Source organism: Protopterus annectens, chromosome 1.part2 (genome assembly GCF_019279795.1).
Source record: "Protopterus annectens isolate FY-2018-M chromosome 1.part2, PAN1.0, whole genome shotgun sequence".
Classification (NCBI taxonomy): domain Eukaryota; kingdom Metazoa; phylum Chordata; order Ceratodontiformes; family Protopteridae; genus Protopterus; species Protopterus annectens.
In genome coordinates, this window is record NC_056727.1 from 777439728 (window position 1) to 777466997 (window position 27270).

At 37.9% G+C, this 27270-nt stretch overlaps 1 protein-coding gene across 2 annotated transcripts in view; it reads right to left on the reverse strand.

Moving 5' to 3' along the window:
- Nucleotides 1–27270, reverse strand: part of CRIM1 (cysteine rich transmembrane BMP regulator 1) — a 1731222-nt gene that overhangs the window by 586592 nt on the left and 1117360 nt on the right. For both annotated transcript variants that reach the window (XM_044058922.1, XM_044058913.1), the window contains exons 6-7: nt 4147–4329; nt 2544–2741 (exon numbers count right to left, since the gene is read on the reverse strand). In XM_044058922.1, coding sequence (XP_043914857.1) covers nt 2544–2741; nt 4147–4329 — 381 coding nt within the window. The remainder of the gene's footprint in view (nt 1–2543; nt 2742–4146; nt 4330–27270) is intronic.

The following is a 27270-nucleotide window of genomic DNA, read 5'->3' on the forward strand; positions in this document are numbered from 1 at the left end:
CCCTACCATCCTGTAGGTATCAGATGCTAGACAGGATCACAGTCTTACTGACTGCAAACAAATTAATTTTCAAAGTGTTCCACATCCAAAACATCAGAATGCTGTCTGGTATCACATTAGGCTTCAACAGTTAGTGGAACTGCAGCTCAGGAGGTCTACCAGACCAATCAAGTCTTCCTGAATGTAGACACTAACAAGGAAAAACCTCTGGGTGGCAAATTCCCATATCCAATTTACAAAAGCAATTTATACTTTATAAACCAGCTGCTTACCTTTCTATGCACATGCATATGAGTATGAGACTAGAACTTGTTTTTAACTTCCTAGTGACTATCCCCTTGTTTTGGTGGTTTAAAGCAGCAGATACCAAGTAAAGCATAATAAGTAAGATGCCATCATTTTTCACATTCTAAAACAGCAGTCAAGACAAAGTGAGATTTTAGTGATCAGTGAACTGAGGCATGTAGAATGACTGACGGTCTACTAAACAAAATAATAAGCACCAAATCGTCATATCCACAGCTTTAGGCCCAAAACGTGCAACAAGCAGGTTAATGGGTCTTGGAAACAGATATACCTAGAGGCATAATAATGTGATGACCACAAAAACTTTGTGTGTGGCTTTCACAGTCCTTTAAGACCTCATATCACTGATATATAGTTTTTACATCTACGTGGTTTTTTGCCCTCAAAACAAGCCTTACAAGCTAAGCCTGCATGTGTCACTGGGAATCATGTGCTCTGCTCTAACAATGAGCAGTTATCAGACAGAAATCTTAATTTCAGAATTTAAAACTCTAAAAAAACATGCAAACACACAGAGACACTAAGACACACACACACATATATACATATATATATACAGATATAGGTATAAAAACAAATGCTCGCTCTCTCTCTCTCTATATATATATATATATATATATATATATATATACACTGTTATATAGATATAGATACAAAAACAAATGCTCCCAAGGCACTATTACACATTAGCGTAAGTTGATTGAACATTTGCAGAAGCAATGTGAGCGCTAAAGGAATGGTTACCTCATAAGACCAATCTGTCACTCTATCACATAAAGATGAGTTACTGATTGACATAACTTCAGCAGTAACTAGAAACCATCATGAGAGCTTTGCAGCAAGTGAAAAGTCAAAGCATTTACCTTCATACGCACGCACGCACGCACACACACACACACACACACACACACACACACACACACACACACACACACACACACACACACACACAAACAACTTAATAAATAAAGTTGGGCAAAGCAACAGACTTGAAGGTTCTACAGGAAGCAGCAGTTCCTTCTTTAAATATATATCAATGCCTGTCATTGCCTCCAAACAGGCTGGCACGATGGTGCATGGAATTAACTTCAGGAAACAGGCATGGGGTTGGAAGAGGAGAGTCAGGCATCAGGATCTTCAGAGTCAGCTTTTCCCAAATTCACCAAAATAAGGAAGAATCTTGCCAGAGAATTACTTAAGAAAAGTTGCACTATAATTTAAAGGCTTTTGCCAGTGTTAAAGCCACAGGTGTCAAAGTAGGTACAACAGCTTGGGCACTATAGCCATTTATGTGGAATGAGGACATGGCTATTACCCCACCATCTTGTCTTTAGCTAATAAAATGGCAGATGCTGGATCATGCAAATACAAAACACTTAAATAGTTTTTTGTGTACTGTTTATGCTCTGCAGCACACATCTTCACAATAGTAAGTAATTTTAATTTCTTATTCTCCCGATGATGTACTCCTATACAACTGCCATTCAAAAAAATCTAAGTGACCAATTTATTACAGATTCTGCAAAAATAAGCTACAGTGAAAGAATGAACATCTTTTACAAATCAATGAAATTACAACTAATAGAATGTGATGTGCTGCATAAACAAGACAGTATTGACAAAGCATTGTAATTGTGCAGTGACCATGACAGCATATCACTAATCTTGGTGGGTCACAGCAGTGACCACGACAGCATATCACTAATCTTGGTGGGTCACAGCAGTGGCCATGACAGCATATCAAAGTGGGAGGATGGCATAATGGTTAAGGTGTTTACCTTGCAGACACAAGGTGCAGGGTTTGATTCTCACATGGGGTAATTGGCTAGGCTTAAAATGGCCCACAAAGACAACTAGCCTAGTACTAATCTATGAATCTATCTAATCTATGAACTAATCTTGGTGGGTCACAGTGTATCCCGCACCTGTAATACACAATAAAAAATGCACAATGTACAACCAAAAAGAAATTGAATGCAACCATTTTCCAATATGCTGACATAATTATCAAAAACAAGCAAAATATCAAGGGAAGATTAGCAAAGCTACACAGCAGAATTTCAATCAACCTTGTTGCAATTTCCTGTGACAGCCTGCCTTAAACACAGTACTCCAATGCTTGAAATGACCTACAAGCCGTGCAAAATTTTTCACACTGAGCAACAAATTTTGCCTTGTACAATTTATGTGTGTCAACTACGTAATGTACACTGGATATTGAATGAGTAGAACCCTACCTTCACATACTGGACAGCACTCCCCAGGAACCTTGACGGGGTTCAGACAGCTCTGGCCACATGCTGTTGCTACACAGTGTGGATCACCATTAATGCACTGGCAGAAAGTGCAGTCATCTTCTCTCCAGCGGTCCCCATGTGCACGGATCTGGCCACTGGCATAACATCCAGCAGCGTTATGAACTGGATGTACTGGATCTGGGATAAAACAGAGCATTGCTTAATCTGGGCAGTGCAGATGATTCACTTCACACAGTTTCATAAATCTATAGCACACAATTTTCCTTTTTACTCCTTTCCTTCCCCTGTGCATGTTACCCCAGTCTGCCAGATCTTAACAGCTTTATCAGAATTGCCCCTTTCTTTGGTAATGTGTTCTGAGGTGTCAGTACTTGTTTTGTTAGCTATCTATAATTTGTTCTGTACTTCAGCTTAAATCCTTATTCGACACATCAGCCAACTTCAGATGAAGATTTTCCTAACTTCTTAATTTATATAAAAAAAAAATATAAAGTCTTCATTCCTATAATTTATCAGGGACCATGCAATATTACCTATGACTGCTTAGCCCTTTCATGTTCCTCCACTGTCAATGTATCCCTCCCGGGCAACCAGCACTGACTGCTTCTTTATGTTAGTGACCTACTTATTTCTCCAGCTGTGTACCTGTTCTGATGCCCGTCAGACAATGCCACAACACAGAGTCAATCCTTTGGAGGGATACCTTTTGAAAACAAAGGATCATTTTTTTGTTAAGATGATTTTCTACCAACACCCAAAAGGAGTCACATTATACTGTGCTATTATTCAAAAGAAGTGAACCTGAAACCATTACTTTTCACATACTTCAATTCCTATTTGTGATGGGTAAATCAAGACAGCGTTTATGTCTGCCATACTGTGTTGCACCAAAGCAAATGAAAGAAACTCTACTGGACACTAAGAATTACTTATGGTAACCTCCACTCCACATGGCATGACATGGGTTTAAAGACTGACACAGGTCCCTTCTCTCCTTTCCAAAGGCTTCATCAGAAGGGAAAGGGAGAGGGTGTGTTTTATAGCCAAGGTCTAGCAGCATACCTCTCAACCTCTCAATGCAAGAAATCGGGAGAAAGCCTGACAAAATGGGGGGGGGGGAGCAAAGGCCCAAAAATAGGGACAGACTTCAAATATTGCTATTATAACCTTAGAAATTGCTAGAGTAACAGGGTTTGTGTTAACATACATTTTCTGAAGGATTTGAAGTCTGAGACTCGAATATATATCATTATTTTGTGACTTCAGTCCTCACATCATCCCAGTGACTTGTCAGATCATCACAAATTTGATGAGGAACAGACCAAAAATATAAGACAAACTGGATATTCTGCAAATATCTGGACAGTTGAGCGGTATGGCTAGCAGTTCTTGGTAGTGGGCTGATCATGCAGATATCATGGAAGGGTCTGGCAATTACAAGTTTTGTTAGAAATTCTGCATCTAACCCTGGATTAGGATTACATGTGAGGAATCCCAGGAAAAAAAGTACTTTACTACAATGAGGCTATTTCATAAAGCATTACTATTCCAGAATGCAAAGAGCTAAAAGCCTTTAAATTACCTTCACAGACTGGACAGCACTCTCCTTCTGGCACATAGTACCTGTCACAGTTAAGCTCCCCACACTGTGCCATAAAACAGATTGAAACACCACCTTGGCACCGACAGAAGCGGCAGGCATCCATTCGAAACATGTCCCCATCATGGTATTCTACTCCATTAAAGATGCAAGCTGGTTTTAGCTCTGAAAGGAGTTGTAAAAATACAATACAATACTTTTAGACACAAAGGTTTCCAGGTTCAATGAAAATACATGTCAATCTACATAAATGTTTGTTGTTGGTATTTAAGGTAAAACATCTCAGTTTTCCCTTCTCCTTTGTTTCAAACAATCTTAGGCTGTGCAATTTCTACGGTTTCCTTTCCTATCAGCATGCACATATTTGCTTGTGTTACAATAATGTTCCTCCATGAATTAAAAAATATAAATGCATTTTTCACCTTGGCATGGTTATTTACTTTCACATTATCAACTAAATTAGCTTTGATCAAAAATTTCAGTTTAGACAGTGTATGTTTGTCAGGATTGTCATGACAGGAGTACATTTACTATTGTAATGCTGAAAAGTGTTCATTACAGCACATACAATCTTAAGTATTTGCATTACACATTTATTTATTTATTATTTTATTTTACATTTGTTAACCGGGCTAGTCCAACTGGATACATGTACATTTTCAGTGGAGGCCCGAGGAGAAAAGCTCCAAGCTTACACAATATTTAATATCACAAGTAAAATAGAAACAACATTAAGAAAGTGTATAACAAAACATTAATAAAAACAAAAACATTAATAAAAACAAAGATTAGTACATAGTATAAAAGGGATTTCACTATCTTCCAAACAAGTAAGTTAGTAAATAGAGATAAGATATTTATATAGAGGATACTTAGGACATCTACAGGATAAGACAGTATTTGAAAAATAGGATTGGTAGGTAGATGGGTTAGGTAGAGCAGTTTAGAGTAGAAAGGTCAGTGAGTGAAAAAGTTCAAAGAGTCAAGATTAAAAGAGATATTTAGAAGGAGACAGGGTAGTACAGAGGAAAAAAGCAAGAGAAAAACAATTAGTCAGGGTTATTACAAGAGCATAACCAGTGGTTGGAGAGGAAATGTTTAATGTTAGTTTTGAATAGTGGGAGAGATGTAAGAGCAGTAAGGTCAATTGGTAGGAGATTCCATATTTTCCCAACAAAGTTAGTAAATAGAGTCTCCTGCTGAGTTATTAGATAAAGAAGTTTGCATCATCATTTTGTTTGTTGAGCGTAGCTTTTTCAGGTTACAATATGGTGTTATGAGGGTAGAGAGAATAGAGGTATTGTTTGGTTGATAAAGGACCTTATGGGCAATAATAAGTTGGTTGAATTGTAGAAGGTGAGGTAACTCAAGCCAGCCTAGTTGTTTTAGGTTTTGACAGTGATGAGTTCTATATGGTGAGTTAGTGGCAAATCTGGCAATGTTATTATAAGATCTAGCAAGTCTGTTAAGATTGTTTTGGGACAAGTTAGTATACATGGGGGAGGCATATAATAGGGTAGAGATTAAGTGAGTTCTTGCTATTGTAGTTCTGGCTAAAGGTGTTAGAAATTGTTTAATTCTATACAAGGATCCAAGTTTTTTGTTGGTAGATTTTATTGTGGTGTTTATGTGAGTGTTAAATTTAAGTTGATTATCTATTGTGATTCCTAAGAGTTTGGTAGTAGTGTCTGGAGAAATAATGGTACCATTGTTTGATTTAAAGTAAAATGAAGAGGGGGAGATGAGTGTGAGGGTGTAAACAGCAATAATTTGTTTTTTTTTGGGTTGAGGAGAAGACAATGGTTAGAGAACCATTTTTCTATTGTGGAGAAAGATTTTTGTGTGAAAGAATGCAGTTCAGTTTGGGATGATACAGAACAAATAATTGTAGAGTCGTCGGCGTATTGAATGCAGGTAGAGAAGGGAATAGAGAGATGAAGGTCATTGATAAAAATGGAGAATAAAAGTGGGCCTAAGATAGAGCCCTGTGGGACACCTAAGGAAGTAGGAAGGAGTTCAGAAAGATGATTCTGCCAGAGAACTGCTTGTTTACGATTATCCAGGTAGGATGTAAACCAGCTCAAGGAAGATTTATCAAGAGATAGGGACTTCAGAAGGTGGAGTAGAAGTTTATGGTTGACCATATCGAAGGCTTTAGAAAGATCTACGAAGAGTGCAGACGACAGGAAATTATTGTTTCTATTTGTGTTGATACAGTTGGTAAAAGAAAGCAGGGCTGTGGTAGTACTGTGGTAAGGACGAAAGCCATGTTGACAGTATGCTAACAGATTGTGGTGGAGTAGGTGGGTAATTAATTGTTTATGGATGCATTTCTCCATTATTTTAGCAAGTGGAGACAGAAGAGCTATGGGACGGTAGTTTGAGTATTCAGTAGAATCACCACCTTTGTGAAGGGGAATAATATGTGAGATTTTCCAGATTGATGGAATAGTGCATTCTTTAATTGTTCTGTTAATCAATATAGAGATTGGGTAGGCAATGGCTGAGGCTCCTAGTTGTAGGTATTCCCCGGGTAATTTGTCAGCTGAGGGGGTAGAAGGTTTAAGTTTTTGAAGTAAGGAGAGGATGAAGGAGGTGGGTATTGGTTCTAGGTGGAAAGGAGGGGGGGTGGGGCTTGTAGCGGGCAAATTGGCAGTGTCAGGATTTTGTTGATTAGCTAAGTTTTGTACAGCTGTAGTAAAGAAGGTATTAAAGGCATTTGCTATTTTTGTAGGGTCATCAGAGTTGGTGCTAAGTGGAGCTGGTGTGTCTACTTTACCAGGGGATATAAGCCGGTTAATAGAGATCCAGAACTTCTGTGGTTGTTGAAGGGAAGATTGTTGAAGTTGGATATAGAAGTTCTTCTTGTCCTGTAGGATTGCTTTTTTAGTTATATTTCTTTGTTGCCTGAAATTTTGCTGATCAGTTATGAGTTTTGTGGTACGCCATTTGGTCCAAGATTTATTCCTGGAAAGGATTAGCTTTTTAGTCTGACTTGTGAGCCATGCTGCTGGTTTATTTTTCACTCTTATGGTACGAATTGGGGCATGATGATCTAGGATTGTTAAGAAGGTATTATTGAAGTAGGATACTGCTTCATTTATTGGAAGGGACTTAAGGGGTTCCCATTTACAATGTTTAAGTTCAGTTAGGAACAGTTCCTGGTCAAAGTGTTTTTTACTGCGTATAGTTCTAACAGGGGGAGAAATGTTAACATTTGTTTTATGTCTGATTATATATATTAGAGAGTGATCACTAAGGTCATCAGGTAGGGTTCCCGTTTTATAGTTTTGCTCTGGACCATTTATTAATATCCAGTCAAGAATGCTTTCTTTGTTATTGGATTTGTTTATTCTAGTTGTGGAATTGATGACTTGTGTGAATCCATGTAAGTTGATCAGAGAGGATGGATTGGTATTGTTACATAAATTCCAGTCGGTATTAACGTCTTCTAGTAGTATAGTTTCTTGTGGATAATTTAGAGAAAGCCAACTTAATAGGTCTTCTAGTTTATCGTGATTGTTACCTGGTGGGAAATAAGTACAGATGATATTAACTGATTTCTGGTTGTTTAGTTGTAGTTTTGAAATAATTATTTCAGCATTGCCATCAGAATGAAGTTTGTGGTTTATTTTGCTGATTTGTAATCCTGCTTTATAAAGAATTGCAACCCCACCACCTTTTTTCTTGATGCGATCTTGTCGAATAATATTGTAACCTGGGGGAATAATTTCAGTATCTATTATTGTTGGTTTAAGCCACGTTTCAGTTAAACAAAGGATGTCAAAGTGGTGAACATCTAGGAGAGCATGAACTTGAGTAATTTTGTTGCAGATACTACGTATATTAAGATGGGCAATTAAGAGTGTTTTAGAGGATTGGGCTGATAGTAGGGGGATAGAATGAGATTCATTACTGTTAGAGAAGGATGAGTGGAATTCTGGGCCAGGGTTAGGATGAATATCTCCATCTATAAGAGAGTGGAGGACAGTAAGGTTATGATATTGGATAAGTTTGGGATTAAAGTCAATTAACTTTTGATTGTTAAGAATTGAATGTTTTATATGAAAAAGTCGATGATATTTAGCTTGGATGTAGCTATGGTTATATGTGGAATTGTTAAAGCTTGTGCATAAAGCAGGGAGTGATGTAGTAGTGTATTTGTATGATATGAAAAGAGTTTTGAGAAGGGGTTGTTCATAGGAGGTAAGGAAATAGGTAGCGGTAAGTGAAGTGAACAATGAAATTAGAAGTAGACAATGGCACAGGTTAGGCATGTTAAGAGAAGAGGGAAGTTAGTATAGTTAGCAGTATAAGGAAAAGGACTAGCTTTAGTGAGAAAGGCTAGAGATGAATAGGGGAAGGTCTGTATCTAGGGGGTGAGAAGATATAAGTGAGGGGTGAGGTTGGTAATAAGAGAGTAATAAGTGGAAGTAGCCAGAGGAGGAGTAAAAGAGTAGCCTTTGTGAGAAAGGTAGGAGATGACAGGGGGAGATGTATATCTAGTGGGTGTGGAGGTATTAGTGTAGGGTGTGGTTAGAAGTAAGTGAGTGGTTGGTTGGAAAGGAAATAAGAAATAGAGGGGGAGTGGTTAAGAAAGTATAAAGGTAGACACCCTGGGGGCGGGTGGACATTGGGGGCAGGGTAGGGGAGCGGAGTGAGCCCGGAGGGCGAACGGAGCGGGAAGACACAAGAGAGTGGAGTACAGCAGGAAACAATCAGTGAATGGGAAGAACTAACAGGTAAGTCAGTGGGGTAGAGAAAGTGTATTAGTTAGTCAGCTAATGTGTAGAAATGAAGTATGTAGAACAGCTAGAATCAGAAGAAACAAGGTAAGGTAAGAGAGGGTAGGCTAAAATGCAGTTCTGGAAAAAGTTTCAGTGAAAGGACAGATGTGAAAGGTTAAGGGGGGCAGAAGATAAGTATGGGAATGGGAAAAAGAGAAGTAGCAGCAGAAAAAAATAATAAGGGTGCCACCTTGTGGCCAGTTGAGTAGTTGCAGGGACAGACACCAGAGCAGGGGCCTAATCACAACTGGGGAAAAGAGGTTGTCACACCATACTGTAGTTACTGTTGATCAAACACACCTTTGATCTATAACACCTCCGGACTACACCAGCTCATCTCATTTCATACAATTACAGATATAAGACTATATTTTCCTCTGGCTACAATTATTGTTTTATATAAATTAAAATAACTAGTTATGGTTGTCAAAAAATCAAATTTCATTTGCAAGAGATGAAATCCAGAAATGGTGACTATGATTTTTAAGTGTAATTTCAGGTTATTTCTGTTTTTTTTTTTTTTTTTTTTTACAGATATACAGTTAACTATTTAGGGGGGGGTCTCAAAAAATTAAATTGCAATTTTTAAGAGATTAATCTGGGAATAATATTTATGAATTTAAGTGACATTTCAGGTGTTTCGGTGAGTTTGTTATTCTTTTCTAATGCATCTCCACATTTGCAGAATTAGAAAAAGATCCAAGTACAGAATGCATAAATTAAGTAATCAGTAATATACAAGAGAAAACATACAGACTGTGGCCAACGAATGCATCTCTTTCAAATCTCAGATGGATGGTTCTCCCTGACGGAAAAGGATAGCAACCCCTCCATCAGCCCAGTTAGAGCCCAGGCCGGGGTATAAAGTAACTCTAGAGAGCTCTAGAGTGTTGGCTGACAAGCAGACCATGTTTAGCAATGGATGCTTTGTCTGCAAATTGAGTATCTGCATAGCCTCTTGGAAGAACAGGAACACAAATAGCATGGAAATGTACCTACCCCAGATGAAGTGGAAGACTGTCTCTTATCAAGGAAGCCTGTAATATATACCCAATAAGGTCTTTCAAATGCAGCATCTAGCATTATATGGCCACACCTACCTTCATGGACAGGACAATTTCAGACACATGCCATCAAACACAGAGGAGCTACAGAACCTGATGCCCTAGCCAAAGCATCCAACAAGTTCAGAAGACAGTGGGCCACATGAAAGTCAAATGAGTAAGAATGTCCAGAGAGCTTGGCTGCACCTCATCCCTGACCCTAACTCAGAGGATTAACAAGACATTTTCTATACTAGTGCAGTATTTGCCTGGTGTGGATGAAGTCTTCTTTGCCCTCTGCCCATGCTGGGTCCTGGAGTGAGACATACTTGGCCTCTCTGGCTACCTTATTCTAAATCTAGCTTTTGTAGGTAACTAGTACACACAGGGAACCAGGAAAACTAGGGCCCTAAAACAGCCATGAGTGTCAGGCCTACTGCCTGGCGCTGTCATCAGACAAAGACCCCTAAGCTTAAAACCTCCAATTCTGATTCCAGCTTCCACCAACAGTAAAAAAAGTATATATTCTCGCACATTTGGCCACAAAAGCCTGGTTCATACTCGCTCAATTTTTTTACTCAGCCAGGGCTAGCAAGCCCAACTAGGCCTGTGAAAAAATCCTACAAAATGAAGAAACAGTCCCAAGGTCTCCTGATCCATGCCTTGGAGATTTGAGGGACCACTCCCTGAGATAAGGCCAAACAGACAAAAACTGTAGCTAATCAGCTGGAAAGGCAAAATGAACACCCTATGGTGTACTAATCTGGCAGGTAGTGTAGAACATTAAGTTTATGAACTATTAATAAGCTCCTTCTCGTAGCCTAGAATATGAATCACTCAGCTGCATCTGCCTGAAGTTTGTCTCTGTGTAAGTTACTTAATCAGACAGCTCTCCCAGGTGAGTCTAAAAAAATGTCCATGTTATGCGATATATTCTCGTTAACAAATATAATTTAACAAAACAATAAAACAAATAGACATACAGTATGGGTTAAAAAGGATTCTGTTATGGCACCTAATGATATGTGGGAAGAGAACAAAAGATAATTAAAAAAACTGAGAAAATGGAAGCTTTTTTCTATGGATATGGACAACAAGATACAAGCAGTGAAAATGTTTTTAGTCCCTTCTGTTTTATATACATGTCAAGCACACTTTTATCAAATACAGGAGAGGTGTTGGACAGTAATTAATAGAGATGAAAGACTTTATGTGGGAGGGGAAGAGGGCAAGGGGGAAGTGGGATAAGGTGATCCTTCCAACAGAACAGGGTGGTTTAGGATTACCTGATTTAAAGGGATATTTTAGAGCTACACAGTTAAAGCTCATATACATATGACAAGCAGAAAGCTATAATTCAAAGTGGAAAGGGATGATGATGAGGGGGGGGGGGCTCAAGACATACAGAGAGTTTGGATGCAGATACTTAAGGAGAATAACAACAGCCATACATAATATTATTCAGAGGGTGCCCCCCCCCTGTTATAGAAGGAAGTAGTAGGCCACAAAAACTGATAGGCCAAAGAAGAGCCATAAAGACAATAAAGTGGACTATTGAGGATAAGAAAGAAATTATGTATTATTACTTCTATTTAAAAAGCCCAGAATTTCCAGACACAAAATATACAAAACGATTAAGAGAGAAATTAGAGGAAAGAAAAATTTTCAGAAGCTTCAAATGACAATTTGTGTTCATTAATACAACAGATTTGTGAAAAAACGTATATAGATCAAGAAACCTTGATCTGTTTTGAAAAAGAAGCATCTGAGGAAGTGCAAAAATATAAACAACAAAACCAAGAGATATATGAAAAGTATAAAAAAGAAATATGGACATGGGAAAGAGAGATTTGATATGGTGCAATATTTATGCAAAGGAGAAAGCCAAATTAATCAATGTAAAGAAAGTAGCCCCAATGATATTTGAAGAGAAATACAGGCAAAAGCATCCGGATATGGAAAATTTCACAATAAAAAATATCACAAAGATGGAACGTAGAAAAGAAGATCAATAAAGCAGAAGTTAAAAAAAATAGAAGTTGAAGTTACGGAGTGCCTGCGAAGTGAATGATTTGGTGTAGAAGGTCTAACACAGGTTACATCACAGCATGATGGAGTGAGTCCCCAAAGTAAGGAGAAACAGAAAGATCAGGAGACATCTGAAGAAAAAATATGGACATGGGAAAGAAAAAGAGATCTAATATGGTGTAATATTTCTGCAAAGTAGAAAGCAAAACTAACCAATACAAAAAGAGCAGCACCAAAGATACTTGAAGAGAAATACAGACAAAGGAATCCAGGCAGAAAACTTTACAATACAAAAAATAAGAAAACAAAGAGGAAAAGTAGAAAAGGAGATGAGTAATGGAGAAGTTAAAGAAATAGAAACTGACGTTATGGAGTACCTGCAAAGTGAAGGATTCAGTGGAGAAAATCTAATGCAGAAAGCACCACAACAGGATAGAGCAATGGATATCCAAATTAAGGGGAAACCAGTGGAACAGGAAGCAATTGGTCAGGTGCCATATGAAGATAATTTAGAGCCTTCCACAGGAAACCAGTATAAATGTTCACTTGAAGCTAGACAGAAAGGGAAGGAACAGGAAACTGTGATGCAGTCAATGATGAGGAGTGACAGGTCAGTTTGTTCCCATATGATACAGCAGCAGACGGCACAGGATGAAATTGATGAGACTGTGTCACAGGAAGATGCTACAGAATCTTCTACAGAAAACAAGGGATGTGCCCTCCATTTGGAAGAAAATGAGCTAAGAGACAAATTGCTTGATTTAATAGACATGAACAGATATATATCAAGATCAATGAAAGAAACAGACTGCAGAAGGTTAATAAAACCCAAAATGTCAGATGTCTGATAAAACAAATGAACACAGTAATTAGGACTGTTCATAGAGATCCATGCGATATAACAGAAGCAAACGGGATATATTACTGTGCAGCTAAATTAATAACCGATAAAGTTCTACCACAAGAACAGAGGGTAGTGATGGATAGGAAAGGGAGAAATCACATACCATCATGGAAATATTGAACAGAGAAAATTATAAAGCAATTAAGACAAGAAGTGTCATTGTTAGAAGACTATAGAAGAGGGAATAGATCAACAAAAATACTAACAAAGATAGACATGATAAAAGCAATGTGCAATATTAGAACAGATCAGGATCTATCATGCACTATCGCAAATAAACTAAAAATTTCAGCACAGGTGGCAAAACTTAGAAGATACGAAGATAAATATAAAGGAAAAGTGCAAAACAAGCAATTTACTGATGACCCAAAAAGGTTTTATAGAGAACTGGGAAATAAGGTAAAAGGAATTGAAAAACCGCCAAAAAAAGAAGCAATATATACATTTTGGAGAAGTATCTATGAAGATCCTGTGGAACATAACAAAGATACTAAATGGATAGAAAAAGTGAAAGAAAGAATAAAGATACAGGATATGAAATAGGATGAAGTAACAGCCAGAGAGATTGAAACAAAGTTAAGAAAAGACTCTAATTGGAAAACCCCAGGCCTGGATGCAGTACCTAACTTCTGGTTAAAAGTACGAACACCGTTGCACGAAGATTTAGCCAAGCGTAAGAATTATTTATATGAGCACCCAGAACAGACTCCAACCTGGCTAACAACAGGAAAAACAATGCTCCTATTTAAGAGTGAACCTGCAAGCTACCCTAAAAATTATAGACCAATAACTTGCCTTCCAACAATGTATACACTATGCACAGTAATTGATGCCGGCAGAGTTTATAGTCATTTATACGAAAACTCAATTATGGCAGTAGAACAAAAGGGCAATAAAAGAAAGTCATATGGAACAAAGGATCATTTGTTGTTAAAGTCATAGTGGAGAACTGTAGAAAGGGGAAGAATCTAAGTATGGCATGGATTGACTACAAAAAAGCATTTGATAGTATCCCTCATTCATGGATAAAAGAGTGCTTAAAAATGTATAAGACACATCCCACACTGATCAACTGCATTGCAGTGACCATGAAACAGTGGCAGACCACTTTGCAGTTAATCCATGATAAAGGACAAATTGTTATCCCAGGGATAAAAATACAAAGAGGGATATTCCAGGGTAACTCTCTGTCACTGTTACTATTCTGCCCCGCCCTTAATCCATAAAACTGTTTACTCAACAGCTTAGGCCATGGCTATAATCTGGCTCCCAGAAAATAACAAAGTGTAAAGACTTCTCACCTTCTCTTTGTCGATGATTTAAAACTGTATAGCTCATCAGATGAGGAACTGAAAGCACAACTGCAAGTTGTCAAAACTTTTTCAGATGATATAATAATGTCATTCAGTCTTGATAAATGTGCAAAAGCAACCTTTAAAGCAGGGAAATTGCAACACCAGGAAAACATCAGTTTGGGACAAGAATGTGATTTAAAAGAACTTGAGCAAGAAAGAGTGTATAAATATTTGGGAATTGATGAAGGATCAACAATAAAACATGAATAAATGTGAATAAAACTTAGTAAGGAATACTTCAGAAGATTAAATTAATCCTGAAAACAGCACTGACATCTAGGAACAAAATCCAAGCTATAAACCAATTTGCTCTTCCTGTCCTAACTTACAGTTTTGGAGTGACTGACTGGCCCCAAAACATGTTGGACAGATTACATAGGAAAACAAGAAAGATGCTTCATGCTCACCAAACTATTTATAAAAATCAGTGCATAACAACATTATATATTCCCTGTTCCGAAGGAGGAATGGGCCTCCTTGAAATTAATTATATGCACAGATCTGCAATTTTGGGACTCCACACATATCTGCTGACCTCACACGACCCAAACATAGTGAAAGTTTTGAAACATGAGGAGAATAACTCTAAGATGACTACTCTGCTTAATCTAGCAGAAGCTGATCAGGATCAAAAATGGAAATTAAACCAGAAGTAGATAAAAATCAGGTAGCAACTGAATGTGCCAAAAAACAAAAGAAAGAATATAAGGTGAAGGATCAGGTGAGAAGGCAAGAAATGTGGAAAAAGCATAAATATAATTGCAAGCAAGAAAACTTCTGGAAGAACCTCATGTTAATCAGAAATGAACACAGGAATGGTTAAGGAGAGGTGAATTGAAACCAAAAGATGAAAGGTTAATACTGGCAGCCCAAGATAGTGGGCTGCGTAAGCGTTTGTTTATAAAGTCCATTGAACATTTGGGAGGAACAGACAAATGTAGGTTTTATAAAACCGAACTGGAAACATTTTCACACCTCATTGCTGATTATGACATACTAATGGCAGAAGGACTGTATACTGAAAGGCATAATAATGTGGCGAGACTGTTGCACTGGAGATTGTGCAAACATTAGGGTAGTGAAGTGGCCGAAAAACACTGGGAAAAGAGCCACAAAGCATCATAGAAAATGAAAGACGTCTACATCACTTGGGATCATCCATTACCAACAGTTGAAAAGATAGATGTTAGAAAACCAGATATAGTGGTCCAAGAAAAGAAGACAAGACATTGATCATTGAAATTGCCACACCCATGACTACAGTGTCTTGCATACAGAGAGACACAAAATCATAAATTATCAGGATCTGCAGGCAGAAACAAGAGCAATGAGGAAAAAACTTAAGAATTCCAATAGTAGTAGGAGTAATGGGTCTTATAACAAAGAATTAACAGTCGTATTTAGGTAAGTTACCAATGCAAGTAACTCCATATGAACTGCAGAAGGAGTCATTACTGGGAACATTGCAGGTGCTGCGAAGAGCACTACTGGCTGACATCAAAGATTGAAACAATACTAATTTCATCAACTTTAATGATACTTTGACTTATCAATTGGGGTAATTTCCGTCACGGTATTAGAAACCCAAAAGACTTGGGAGAAAAAAAAAAAGCGAAAATATTATATGCATAAAACAGTAGAAAGTATTCTAAGAACTAAGTGAACACAGGAATGGGTAAATGAAATTCTGAAGACGCTGGCTATAAGAATTACTGCAATTACAAGCAATAGTAGGCTGGAATATACTGGAGAAAACTGGCAAAGGAACCAAGCTACTGGGAGCAAATAACTTGAGAAGAAAAGGTAATAGAATGAGAAGAGGCCATGAAGACATCTGAAATGCAGAATAGAGACTGCCTTTCCAATTAGGAATTGATATCAGAGTGCAGGCAAAGAGAACAGGATAAAGCAATCCTAAGTGAAAGACCAGAACTGGTAGAGTTTTTAGTTGAATCTAGAACAAAAGTTAAAAAAGGGATAGTAAGGCATGTAAAATCTTGCATGATAACTAAAGGAATCATGGATAATCCCACACCAGTGAAGTCCAAGGGCTGTTGTTCAGATCTGAGGAGGTTAAAAATGATTGGAAAGAGAGAGTGGATAATCAATTCACAAGTAGACAATGGGAGGACAGTTCTATATCACGTTGTCAAACTCTTAAAAGTTCGGACATCATATAGTCAACACCAAATGATCTAACTTTTAAAAGTTCAAACATTTCAACAGAGATCTCCATAGAGTGCAGAATGGGAAGATTTCCCTTTTCTGCACTGTAGTGAAATCTCAGAGTTGGTATATTTAAAGAGTGGGGTGTGCTGTGGATGCAGGGGGGCTTGCCCCCTACTTAAACTGTTCAGGTAGGTTTTTCTTTGGTTTATTTTTTTTATTACATTTTTGAAGTTTTAAAAGTTCAATCATATGGTGTCGACCATATGACATTCGAACTTTTAAAAGTTTGATTATGTAATATAGACGTTGGGAGGACATATGTATGTCTCCCAAATATACAACAACGTCCAAAAGATTTTTGCTTGGAAGTGTTTGCCTTGGTATTTTTATACCCCAAGCAGACTCCAAATAATTTTTTTCCGCAGATAGATGGCTAATGCTGGAGGTGCAATGTGGAAGAGATAGCTAACTGGGAACATACGTTTTGGGAATGTAATGAATTGGCAGACTTTAAAAATTCCCTACAAGAGTTCTCTGTCAGAAATATTGGGTGAGCAAATGGGTGTAACTAAAGAAATTATTTTTTGAGCTGGGATACAGGATCTGAACTACCCAGACGTGACAAGGCCTTGTTACGTTTAATTCACTTGGCTTACAAAAAAGCAATTACTAGAAAATTTAAATCAAAGTCTAAACCAACTGTATTTGAAGTAGTGAATACTGTAACAGGGAAATGGTATCTTTAGAAAAGGACAGGAGCAAATTACATAAAAAAAATTAAATTGTGGGAACAATACATGTAGAATAACGTTTTGGAGGAGGGCTGAGTTTTAAAAAAGGCAGGAATTAGTCAATTTATGTAACACTGGATTGATGATAATTGTATAAAAATATATTATGTATAATGGTTGTAACTGTAAACATGTTAACATGGTTTGTTTTCTTTTATATAAATGTATATTTGCCTATGTCTTAAGTGATAATTCAATAAAGGTGTTAAAAGCAAATACTTCCAGGGGTAGGAGCAAGGGGTGCACTTCTCAGAGGCTTTAAGTCTTCTGAAGAAACTGAGGACCAGAATGAGACTGAGATTATCATGCATAATCCCCACAGTAGTAAAGTCCAAGGGCAGTGAAACATGAAGTCCTACCATGGGAAGGAATAAACAACAGACAATTTTCTAAGAAAAGTCCAGAATGAAGAATCTTAGCTTAGCGCAACATCTTTCAATCTCATATGGAGTCTTTTTCCAATATACTCAAGATCTTAAAAAGCTTCTGACATGTAATCTGCAAGGAAATAGCACACAAGCACAAGAACTTTTACCAGTGTCTGCCAAGACTGATATCTGAAGTATGTGAAAAAAAGAACAAACCAAACACGTAGCTTTGCACGGATGGCAAGTGCAAAGGCCAAAAATCAGGAAACACAAAAAAGGAAGACAGCCAGCACTATAAGGAGATTCCAAGACTTTATTAAGTCTTATTCTTATTCTTGATCCATTTTAATACATGTATTAAATGGAAAAAAGAAGCAAAGAAAATGAAAGTGTATATATATATATATATATATATATATATATATATATATATATATATATATCTATATATATATATATATATATATATATATATATATATATATATATATATATATATATATATATATAGTCCAAATGTGATGTTATAACATAGCTTATCATGGGCATATGTTCATTCCTAGCATGAAAACTTCTGGGGGGAAATATGATAACTGCTAACTGGTGGGGACAGTAAGTTGAACCTTGCTTCCTTTGGGGTTGGTATAATGGCATAATGGTTAAGGTGTTTACGTCAAAAGCACAAGGTACAGGGTTTGATTCTCACTTTTCGAAGGAAAATTAGCTAGGCTTAAAATTGCAGACAAGGGTAGCTAATCTAGTACTTACCTTGTAAATGTTTCATCTCCCAAGCCCCTGCTTACACTAATCAAGAGTACCACAACTTGTCAGAGATTTGGGATGCATGGTGGGGCTTAAAAAGGCATTAGCCTAGTAAACACCTATGAGCCTATGAACCAAAGTGGTATTGAGAAACATACTTCAAGGGGGTCTATATTATGTCATCAAAGAATCTCTTCTTCAAACACATAATAATCGACACATAAACAGCGAACGCTGTAAACCGCGAATGGCCACATCCTCAAATTTTTTTCCTTGGGAAAAAATTCAGTTGGCCGTTATCGGGAATTGCCCTTTTCTTCAATGCAGAGCGATCTCAGAGTTGGTACATTTAGTTAGGGGGGTATGGGGGGGCACAGCCCCCCACATCAAGTGGAGTGTGGGGCGAAGCCCCCCCACCACTTGATTAGTGTTTTCAAGTTTTTTTTTTTTAATTTTACAGCCACTTGAATTTTTTTCAGAGGAAATAATTGGAGGAGGTAGCCATTCGCAGTTTACAGCGTTCACTGTACATGTGTCGATTATGTGTTCGAAGAAGAGTTTCTTCGATCACATAATATAGACCCACTTCAAGGGACCCAAAGATCCAGAATTAAGGAAGAGTTCCAAGGTAACACATCTAGATTAGATGAAACAAAAGAAACACCTTGGAATGACTATAAATCTGTGGACTGGCAAGTCAGTGTAATAAAAGTATGGTTTTGGGACGGTATTCCTTACCTTTACATCGCCAAGTGAAGGTTTCCCTTCACATATGCAGTGCAGACTCTGAGTGACTTCCTAAGAATTTCTAGGTCTCTCGCATGGAGGATTATAATGTAGTTAACTATTTAGAACATATATTGCAGATATTCACCAGCTACTTGTACGCCTATTGTGAATCATCTTTTCTTTTATTTGTACTTCAAAGGAAAACAGGTATTTCCTCTACGAATAAACGTGTCCTGCTTTATAACACAAGCTCAAGATCAGCAATACTTTACAGCTGGTGTCATGAATGGTTTGATTTTACCCGTCTGTGGGTATAACTATTTGTTAGCTTCAAAGAAAAAGTGAAAGACTGAACATTTCATTTTGTAATTTAATTTTGGTGATTGGTTTAAAAATATTGTTTTTGAAGTCTTTTTTCCATTGTATTTATTTTTCCATAGGATAGTATTTCTCTACTTTTTTTCAATCAACATAACCAAAGAAATAAGCTAAAGTAACTCAGTCCTCTCCTGAACTTGAACGTGTGATTAAAAAAAATCATTTTTATTCCACCTGACAATGCAGAAGATACAGTAAAAATTGTCTCTCTTCTCTTAGATAAGAGTCAGGATGACCTTAATTTTATTACTGAACTCTCAACCACTTTTTGTCAAAGTGGATGAACTGAAAAATGCAAGCTACGATTACACCTACTTCTTTTTTGTTTCAAAAAAGATTCAGTGAAGCATTAAAGCCCATTAAATGTATACTTTTAACACCGTCAGCAGTCAGTCTGACATCCTCTGCAATTTTCAAGGATGGACTTTTAGTTAATCAAAAATAACTGAAAGGGGCTGCAGTAATCACCACTGCGGACACTGCATATGGGCTAATAATAAATCCACAGCTGAATACACATAATTTATCCCTAATACTTCTCTCAGTAAAAGCATCAGTTCCATATGTCCCTGGGCAAGTAATCTCCTCAGAACTCTACTATGTTGAAAACAAATACTATAAACACTTTTACAATTTTATTTTATATTATGAATTTACTTACACTATGTTGATAATGTTTATCAACATGAAAAACAATTTTAGTAAAATAGTTTTGCATCTCACCACTGCTGTGACATGATCTGAATTCATTAAGGTGAAAATAACTGTAGCTGTTGACTGACCCAGAATTGCCAATTTTTTTTTTTTACTCAAAAATGTTTTTATTCATTTTATAAAACAATAGTTTAATAATGTAACAACAGGAATAGGACAAAATAAACTATATACAGTGTCCATAACAAAGAAAAAATACATGGGAAGCTTTGTTTTCTTCATATTAAGTTGTAGCCTCTGTTTACACATGCAGGTTTTCTAGGATGTAATTAGAACTTTGAGGAGATTTGTAAAGGTTTCTAGAAAATAAAGCAAAGAATTTCATTCAAACAGTTTCATTTTTACATACTTCGAAGTTTCTAATTAACTGGAAAATGACAAGAGTAGTACAGGATATTAAAAGACAATGCATTTGGTGCTGCAATTCGCACAGTAGTCAAGGTTCTTCTGTCGGCCTGCATTAAAATAAAACAGCAAATGTTCTGAAGCACATTCCAACGTTTCCCTAAAAGTTGTATTACAGAAAAAAATAAAGGTCTGGTCACCAGCTGAGAGTAAAAGACACATGCAATGCTATGAGCAGCAATAGACAAAAATGTTTTGTTCTTAAAGGGAATGTGTTCCATTAGAGCAGAAGAAGGCATAATGCCATTGTGTAGGTTACAAATGGCTGGCGTTACCCAGGTTAGCATGCCATAGGATAGAGTTATGCTGCTTGGCCCATCCGTATTTCACTGTGACCTGTAAGGATGAGGGTGGTGAAAAACAGGTTCATCCTTCCCAATGTGCCTCTCTGAAATTCTTATGCTGTCCTGAAAAAGACATTTCCCCTTACAGATGGATTAAGAAGATTTCTGCAAACTTCAACAAAAAACACATAGTAATGTGTGACATGACTCCAGAGAAGAAGAAGAAAACTACAACAACTTGGGAATTTCACTAGTAGAAGGATGAAACTATGGATGGAACTGAAAATGAAAGCTGGGTGCCAGGCTGATGTGTGACAAAGAGTAGTATCGAACAAATCTTTAAGAATTATGAACAAGGTACATAGGAATGAACCTGGATATGCACTGCTCATCTTAGAAAAAATGACATAATTGAGAAGGGTACAAGGATAGTAGAATGAATGTTTACAAAACTAGGGAAACAACTGCATTCCATTCTCCAGTGTAATGCCTACATAGCAGTATGACAAGGCTGTGATGCTATCCTCCAATCACAAGCTTGTCCAACGATACCATCACACCGACAAGCTAACCGTCTAACTGGCTGTGGAAAATGGGAATCACAAGATAAAATACTAGGCTAAAATGACAAACATATGCAAAGACAAACAAGACAGCACATTACCTTTCAATATTTATAGCCCAACCTGTTCAAGAGCATTACAGAGACCTTGTTCTGCTTTTACTGTTTTGTCTAAACAGTTTTACTCCAAAGCACAGTAAAGTGCAAAAAGGTTTGGTATTACTTTTAAAATAAGCCTGCTTTCCACACAGTGATATAGAATGGGGAAGTCAAGGTGAGTAAAATGAAAGAGTATCCAAAGCCCAGGAAAAAAGGTCAACTTCTCGTCATGCTATGGACTAAAGCATGTAGATTTTTATTCTCTGGTGTCAAACGTTCCATTAGATGGGTTACTTATGTATTATTTACATCCATTTGTTTACTGATCTTAAGACACCCCTTTTATGTGGAGGTGGAGGCCTGGAAAGAAAAGCTCTTAACAGGTGTACAAATAATCACAATCAGAGAAATTAGAGTACACAATTTACACAGAATGGAACATTACATTATAAAGTGTATTACATAGCACACACAAAGATTTTTTTAACCAATGAACAACACGCTAGACATATTTACAACTACATCCTATGAATGGAATTGTAGAGATAAAGCATGAGATATGCAGTGAAGATACTTAGAATGTTATTAATGGACAATTAAGGACAACCACAATGCTTTCTACAGCTATGTCCGTAACCTCAGGTGAAATATGCAACAACGTGCAGAACTTACTGTAAATGGCATCATCCAGACTGCGTAGAAGGCCACTGCCAAGCTTACAGCTGACAGGTGTAACTCAAATTTCTCCCCCCACTCCACCCAATAGTCCAGAGGAAACACCACATACCACACTCCCTCCAACCATTACTAGGGAGCAGGTCATCAATGCACTTTCCAAGGCCAAAAACATTGCATTGATGGGGTCCCAATAACATTCCGGTATGTTTAATAAACAGCATGAAACAGGACCTCTCTGGTCCACTTGAATCGCTATTCAGCTGGAGCCTACAGTCAGTTTTTTTTGCCCAAGGAATGGAAGATGGTTACAGTCATTCCTCTGTACAAAGAAGGCTCAACCACTGATCTGGGTAACTACAGGCCTATAAGACTGACCAGCTTTATAGGTAAGGCCATAGAAAGAATCCTCATGGACATGATAACCGAGGACATTGGTAACCTGCAAGCACTGGACCCATCACAGTTCAGCTTTGTTAAAGGAAGGTCATGCCTAGTAAATCTGATGGACTTTTTTGAGAGAGTCACCAAAGCAATGGATGAAGGCAAGACTGTGCACAAAGCTCACCTAAACCTGACCAAGGCTTTTGATACAATATCCCACTCAGGCATTACAGACAAGCTCACTAATTTAGATATAAACCCTTTTATCACCTGCTGAATAGCCAACTGGTTCACTGATGGGGCCCAGGAGGTCAAAATATGTGAGGTCACCTCCACTAAGAGGCCAGTAAATAGTGGTGTCCCTCCAGGACCTGGTACTAGACCTGCTCCTTTTTGGCATCTATTTCTCTGAAACAGAAGCAAATGCTGAAGGTTTACAGCTGACAAAGTTTGCAGATGATTGAAAGTTGGGGGACATCATCGACTCCCCTGCAGAAAGCAGCATTCTTCAAGGAGGCCTATCTCTAACCAACAAATGGTGCCAAAGCCATGGTCTCAAATTCAATGATAAGAAATACATAATTGTACCCTTTGGGAAGTCAACAATCCCATGTAATAACCAAGCTGATAATACACTCCTAAGAGTTGACCCAGTGGTCAGGGATCTGGGTACACATGTTGATAGTAGCCTTAGCTTTGACCATTATTTGGCTACAGTGGTGAGGAAATCCTTTTATGTTGTGCAACTTGTAAGTAAACGCATGGCATCTAGGTCCAAAGAGGTCATTATCCCACTGTACTCTGCCCTTATCAGACCAATCATACATTATAATGTTCCCTTCAATATGTACCTAGCCAGGCATATGCAGGAACTAGAGTGACCTCAGAGGTTCCTTTCAAAAAGGAATACAAGGCGTAACAAACCTGCTTCATGCACAGTGCTTTTAAGCCCTTTCCTTCTAGTCTCCTATAGACTGCTGAGGGGTGATCTATGCCCATCTTGCAAGGCATACGCAAACCCCACACTTATGAATCTTTTGCATATTTGTAAGTCAAACAGTGCCAGAAATACAAGGTCTAGGGATATAAAATTTGTCTGTGATTTAAACAGAATATGCTGGACAGACAGATATGTGTCCCAGGGATTGCTCCTCTTATGGAACAGGCTTTCTATACACACACACACACACACACACACACACACACACACACACACACACACACACACACACACACACACACACACATATACATACATACATATACGTGTGTGTATACATATACAACAAGGGATTTACAAGGAATCATATCTAATAAACTAAAGGTAGCATTACAACACAACAAGTCTGTAATCATAATAAGATGATGCTGACATACATACAAATTGAAATAGTGCAGATAAGCAAGTGTTGAAATTTAGTGATAAAAAATTATTTGGAGCACTTCATCTGGTTCTAGAAGCCACATCACCTTAGTGGTATTAGCATGAAGGAAGACTACACAGTTAAGGATAGCAAAAGTGGACTGGGGTTTCAGCATAAACCACATTAGCGAACAATAAAAGACCTCAAATGCTACAGCAGAAAAAATAGCTAATAACCTCACTTATTCATCCAGTCATTCACTCTCCAATACTTGCTTTGTCCAGATCACAGTTGTGGGGGAGATGGAGCCTGTCCAGGCAATCAATAAGCACAAGACAGAGAAATGAAACCTAGAAAAGGTACCATTGTCTGTCACAAGACTCAGTGACATGTGGTGTGTGCACTTATGGACAATTTGAAGTACTGCCAATTCACCTATGGCATGTATTTAGAATGTGGGAGGACATCAGCAGACCTAGCAAAAACCCGCATGAAACATAGGAGGACCTGCAGACTCCATTCACATAAAGAAACTTCAAGATAGTTCAAGTGTGTAAAAGCAATGAACAAGACGGTGTTTATCTTATGGAGGCTACATAAAATAGTTACTGACCAGTTGAGTTCTTGTACTGCTCTGGGAATGACTTTGGTGTTTACTGTACAATTTTATTCCATGAGATATAGTCCCTGTAAGCAGTGTCAAGTACCAATGGTTTGGCTAGTCAGAAGGTGATGACTGCTGGTGGCGACAGCCAAACAGTATACCAGGATATCTCACTGGTAGCACGTAATGGGGAAAGAGGCTACTGAAGAGATTCTATGAATAAACTAAAAGTAAAGTAAGTAAAACAAAAAGAAACAGACTGTAATCATTTTAAAATTTTATTCCATGAGATACAGTCCCTGTAAGCCAGTGTCAAGTACCAATGGTTTGGCTAGACAGAAGGTGATGACTGCTGGTGGCGACAGCCAAACAGTATACCAGGATATCTTACTGGTAACACGTAATGGGGAAAGAGGCTACTGAAGAGATTCTATGAATAAACTAAAAGTAAAGCAAATAAAACAAAAAGAAACGGACTGCAATCATTTTAAAATGCAATTTAATTTCAACATTTGTCAACTGGTCTGTCTCAGACTCTTCAGCGAAGATCTGGGCCACAAGGCAGGGGTAAATGCAGTACATATGGCCTGCTTAACTACAGAATCACAGTGTTTTGGGGAGATGGAAGGAAGCTGTAGTGCTTAGAGGAAAAATCTGTGCAGACAGGAGGAGGACATGCACAAATCCACACTAACAGTTAAAGGTGGTAAGGACTGAACCCTGAGGTTGGGAAGTGGGGGACCATAACCACTCGTGCACAATAAGGAGGTTAAGGGCTGACCCCTGAGGATGGGAAGTGGGGAACCATAACCACTGATGCACTATAGGGAGGTAAAGACTGAACCCTGAGGTTGGGAGGTGGGGGACTGTAGGCACTGATGTAGTATAAGGATGTATGGTCTTAACCCTGAAGTTGGCAGTCTGGGGACCATAACCACTGATGCACTACACTGCCTAATAACAGACAGCCTGCAGTCACACACAAACTGCTTTGTTTTCTTCTGAAATTATCTTTCTGAAACAAAATGCTTGAACTTGACATAAACAGTATAGTTACCAAAACAAGCCTAACACAGAGTGATGTTATAAGGGCAGCTACTGAGTCACAGTGGCAGTACTTATTAGCCTAACTACAGAAAATGGATCTTGGTTTAATATACTCAGCATGAAGGCAGAAACCTACAAAGTCTGCTTCTCTGTTTACATGACAAGAATATGCAGACATGTAGAAAAAGCTGCTGGGTAAATATAAACCCATTGAAAATGCATGAGAGTAAAGCCATCGTCATAAAAAACAGATGCACTCTTAAATAAATGCACCACTGAAGTTGGACTGTTTTACTGCTCTGTTGTCACAGGAAGTGTTCCATACAGTGACAGCATTATCACGTTTATAACTCAGTGATCAGCAGTTTTGGTGTGAACCTCATAGCTAGTGAGTAGATCTGGCTGCTAGATCCCTCTGCGGTGACAGTTACTGTGACAGATTCATCTCACCCCTGCTAGGTAGCAGCCAAAGGGGTGAGCACACATGTGCAGTACTTCTCCACTCTACTTCCAAGTACTCTGACCACAGCATCAGCTACAGGATTTCCATACGGAGTGCTGCTGTAGCAATATAAGCTGGGCCAAACAGTGTCCCATCAGCAAGCCCTCCCACTAATGACACACACGCACAGAAAAATGCGCACTCCCATATACATAAATACACATACACACATGCACATAAACATATTCAAGCACGCATACACATACAAAAAAGTGCATGCACGTATACATAACACACACACATACACAGAGTAGTAATACGTGCCAAATTTCAAGCCCTTTCAGATTTTGACACTCTACATTTAGAGTAGTTCTCCATGTGACAAAAAGTTTATCTTGTACATTGATTTTTCTCAGCCCGCAGCTTTCTCCTAACAACTAAGTACTTAAGGCTGTAAGGCTTCTCCTAAAAATGCATTAGAGCCCTTTGGCTGTTCACTACTTCAGCTTTCTCTGTTTTTTGAGCACCTTTATTTCATCCAGCGCAAGCTATAGTACCTTAGGCCAACTTCTGAAAACAAAGAGCAGAAAAGGAAATAGCTAACGAGCCACTGTGTTCCGGAAGCCAGTTATGAACTCACTGAAAAACCATTCATACAAGAAAACATTTGTGAAGCATTACAAATACATAGAATCTAAGTTGCCCAACCCACTTGCTTGAAAACAATTTCTCAAAAATGAATAATGGGCCAATAAAACAACAAAGAAAGGTCTTTAATTTTTTGGCACTGATATCCATTCTTCCAATGTGTGGTCGCCAGATGTCAAAGCATTTCCCAACAGAAGCTATGAATCTGCCCCGATCACAGAAGTAGAAGTCATCCCTGCCAAATATCGACTCCACCCCTCCACCCCAATGACACAGTGTGTGCACAGTGTAAAGGTACATGAAATCTAAACCTTACTAGCAATTTCTGGCTGTTTGACAATTGCGTCTTAAAGAAATATGCCAACCTTTTATCATTTAAACTGCTGCATAGTTAAAAAATAAAGGAATACTCCATGATCACATCAGTTTTCCTTTCTCTTCATGGAAATTCCATTTTTTTTTACAAACAATTGTGCTGCAAAAATATACTAGCTGTAACCCCAAAATGCATGACAGACAGTGAGAAGTATAATTAAAAACATTAAAAGTAACACACACACTGAA